This window comes from Seriola lalandi, unplaced genomic scaffold, assembly GCF_002814215.2.
Source record: "Seriola lalandi dorsalis isolate HSWRI2012SDOR001 ecotype SW California unplaced genomic scaffold, Sedor1 jcf7180002052349, whole genome shotgun sequence".
NCBI classification, from domain to species: Eukaryota; Metazoa; Chordata; class Actinopteri; order Carangiformes; family Carangidae; genus Seriola; species Seriola lalandi.
This window is the reverse complement of record NW_019522902.1, coordinates 111,755-114,975: the sequence shown is the minus strand read 5'-3', so window position 1 is coordinate 114,975 and position 3,221 is coordinate 111,755. Positions and strand designations below refer to the sequence as shown.

At 41.6% G+C, this 3,221-nt stretch overlaps 1 protein-coding gene across 2 annotated transcripts in view; it reads right to left on the bottom strand.

Annotated features, from left to right (window-relative positions):
• Positions 1-575: 575 nt before the first annotated feature.
• The window catches only part of ctnna1 (catenin (cadherin-associated protein), alpha 1), a 66,082-nt gene continuing 63,436 nt past the window's right edge, over positions 576-3,221 (bottom strand). For both annotated transcript variants that reach the window (XM_023400408.2, XM_023400409.2), the window contains exon 16: positions 576-708. In XM_023400408.2, the coding sequence (XP_023256176.1) occupies positions 591-708 (118 nt within the window). In that variant the 3' untranslated portion in view covers positions 576-590. The remainder of the gene's footprint in view (positions 709-3,221) is intronic.

The window sequence follows — 3,221 nt, the reverse complement described above, 5'->3', positions numbered from 1 at the left end:
TTGTATCCTCCCCCAGATATGTGCCTTGACACAATCCTGTCTCTCAATCCTGAGCTCTGTGCAGGCAGTTCCTTCAACCTCATGGCTTGATTTTTGCTGATGTGCATTGTCAGCTGTGAGACTTTATATAGACAGGTGTGTGCCTTTCCAAAACATGTCCAATCAAATCATTTACCACAGGTGGACTCCAAACAAGGTACAGAAACATCTCATCTACTTATGTCAAAGTGATATTTAAATTTTGCCTTTTATTAAATTTGCAAAAAATTATAAAATTCTGTTTTAAATTTGTAATTGAGAGTAGATTGACAAGGGAAAAATTTAATTAAAATGATTTTGGCATAAAGCTGGAACATAAAATGTGAAAAAAGTGAAGGGGTCTGAATACTTTTTGAATGCACTCTATGTTGTAAAGTTTGTGCATGAGAAAGTGAGTAACTTCATTTTATTCACTCTTTGTGTTGCTGCAATTGTTGATAATTTACTGGGTCCTGACAGTGTCGCTGGCAGATTGCTACAATTCAAATTATATATTGAGGTCGCAGGCACAAAGGTGTAGTCTACATCAAACCCTTGGGGAAAGTGGTTCATTAATGACTTACATTGTCCGCGATGGTGCGGCCCAGCTTGTCCATTCTTGATCCTGCCTCTGCAATTTTCTTGGCAGCGCTGATGACATCAGACGTATTCTTCAATGGCCCTTTCCCCCTGGGGAAAAAAATTCGAGGGATCAGTCACTGTTTCTGATCTAATGCAATCTCATTCAAAATGCAGAAGCTGCATCTCAGTCATGGAGCGGCTGTTTGTTTTGGACGGGTGTTTTTCGGTTAGAGGCATGTATGGATAGAGTAGCATGACTTCTGGGAATAGTTCATGCAAACGTCACAGAAATACATCACCGATGAGTCCATACACACATAACACAAACACACTCGACACCATATTGTTCGGTCAGAGCTGAGAATGTTTTATAACCCATTAAATGAAGAGGGGCAGCTTTCAATCTCAGGGCTGTGACCAGACCATTTTTCCAGTAGTTTAGCATATGATGGACAAAATATATTGATAATGGGCTTTTAAGAAACTGGCAGCACAATCATACTCAGGAATTCTGGGGGAAACCCTGATTCAAGAGGCCATCTGATTATTCTGGACACCAGTGCCATATGCTTTCTAATAAAACAGAAATAATCAGTTCAATCTATTTGGCCCCTTTTATTCAAGCAGCTTTGAAGGGTTTATTAGTAGGCTAAGAAACAAGTTGGACTGGTTTCATGACTGTTGTTGCAGAAATATTGGTTGCCCGAAAAACTCCACACACACACACACACACACACACACACACACACACACACACACACACACACACACACACACACGCTCTTCATTTTCATGGTCATTTTCATCCAGGTATGGGATTAAGAAGGAGGACCAAACACAAAGGAGAGAATTGAAAGTAGAGACATCAAAATACAATTCAATTTGAAGCACTGGTCATTGTCCTAACATAACACATCCAGCCTTGACCTTCTTGAGCCAAACAAAGCCATTCCCAACATGGGTCAGTCCAGCCCTGACCTGACCCAGTGTAAAGCTTGTCAGCCATTTTCCATTTTTTTTCTACCCCACAAGGGACTCTGGGACACAGTTGGCAAGAGGCATAAATTGGATTCAAAGCTGCTCTCTCCAGGCTAAAAAGTGAGCCATCCAACACAGAACAGATGGAATTTTGTGTTCTGTTCTCTCGCTTCCTCTTCCCTCCCCTCCCATCTCCAACCCTTCCCCTCTCTTGCTCTGCTGTAAAGCAAGTCAGGGGCCTAGTGGAAGAGGCCACGCGTCAGAGCACATACTGGAAGCTCTCTGGGGAAAAGTAAACCCCTGGAGACAGAGCTGGAGGCACTGTGATGGGTTCTGGGAGAAAAAGCCAGCAGAGTGTTTTTAATAGAGTGTTGCTAGTATAATGCTGTACTTTGCCCCAGTAAAAAAAACATCACATCACAATGCTTAAATACAGCAACCACTGATTTCTCCCCAACCACTGATTTCTTCCCTAAAAATATCCCTTCCCCTTAGCCCTAAGAAAGGAAGGGCTATATGCTATATTTCCTTACCATTTCCAGCCCTGTGTAGGTGAACAAGTGACAATTGGGAAAAGCACACAAGAGGCCAAGAACATAGACAGGACACCCTCCTGACAAGCGGACATTCTTGTAAGATTTTCATAGAGGATTTATACATGGAGAAGCGGCTTGGGACTTCAGGTCTGGTGACAGCTGCAGGCCTCCAGATGGGTGTAAGCCACATTGAACTGTGCTCTCCACAGCAAAGAATGCTCTAAGACAGGTGGCTCCCAAATATGTTGCATGTTTCCAAGCCACACATGCCTTATTCATGAGAGCCACCATACAGCCATAAGCGATGCAGGAGTCAACAAGAATCTCTCACTCTCTGCAGATTTGTCAGGAGAGAGGTCCAGATCAATTACCTCATACAGCATTAACCTTGGCAGGGCTTTGTGCCAGCTCAAGGTTGAGGGGGCAATAATTTGGGCGCGGGCTGAATTAGCCAGCTACTGACCTTCCAGGTGCTACTGCTGCATACAAGAGTGAGGGCATAATATGAAGATATATATTCATCCCAACAAACATCAATGTGTGTTCCCTCAAACACACACCAGGATACACAGAGTGCAAACCAAGGTCTGAGAGCAAAAAGTCACAAGACAAAGTTGTGGTATTGGCTCGACTATACAATATTATTTTGAAAGGTATTAAAAACCACAGCTGAAAAAATCATGCATCCTTCAGAATTCTATATTCATACACATTTCATGAATCATCATGAAAATTTAAAGAACAAAGAAGTAACTTATGATCTGCGATCTTATGTTAGGTTAGACCACATGTGCATGTGAATTTATAAAATCCCTGTGAATAATGGACATATGATGAGGATGTCACAAAACTTCTGATACATATTTAATTTGGAAAACCTTAGCTGTTGGTGAGATGCAACAATGGAACTGCATTTCAAATTTAAAACATCTTGTTTTTCAAGCCGATTTAGACTGGCGGTTTATTAAATCCTAGATGAAATATGCAGAGGATAATAGGCTTGGAGGTTTTTTTTTTTTTTTTTGAAAAATCCAGCCACTGCCTATAAAATGTCCCTCCAGGCATCCAATGCAACATAGCATTTCTCTTCTTGCATCTTGCTCACAT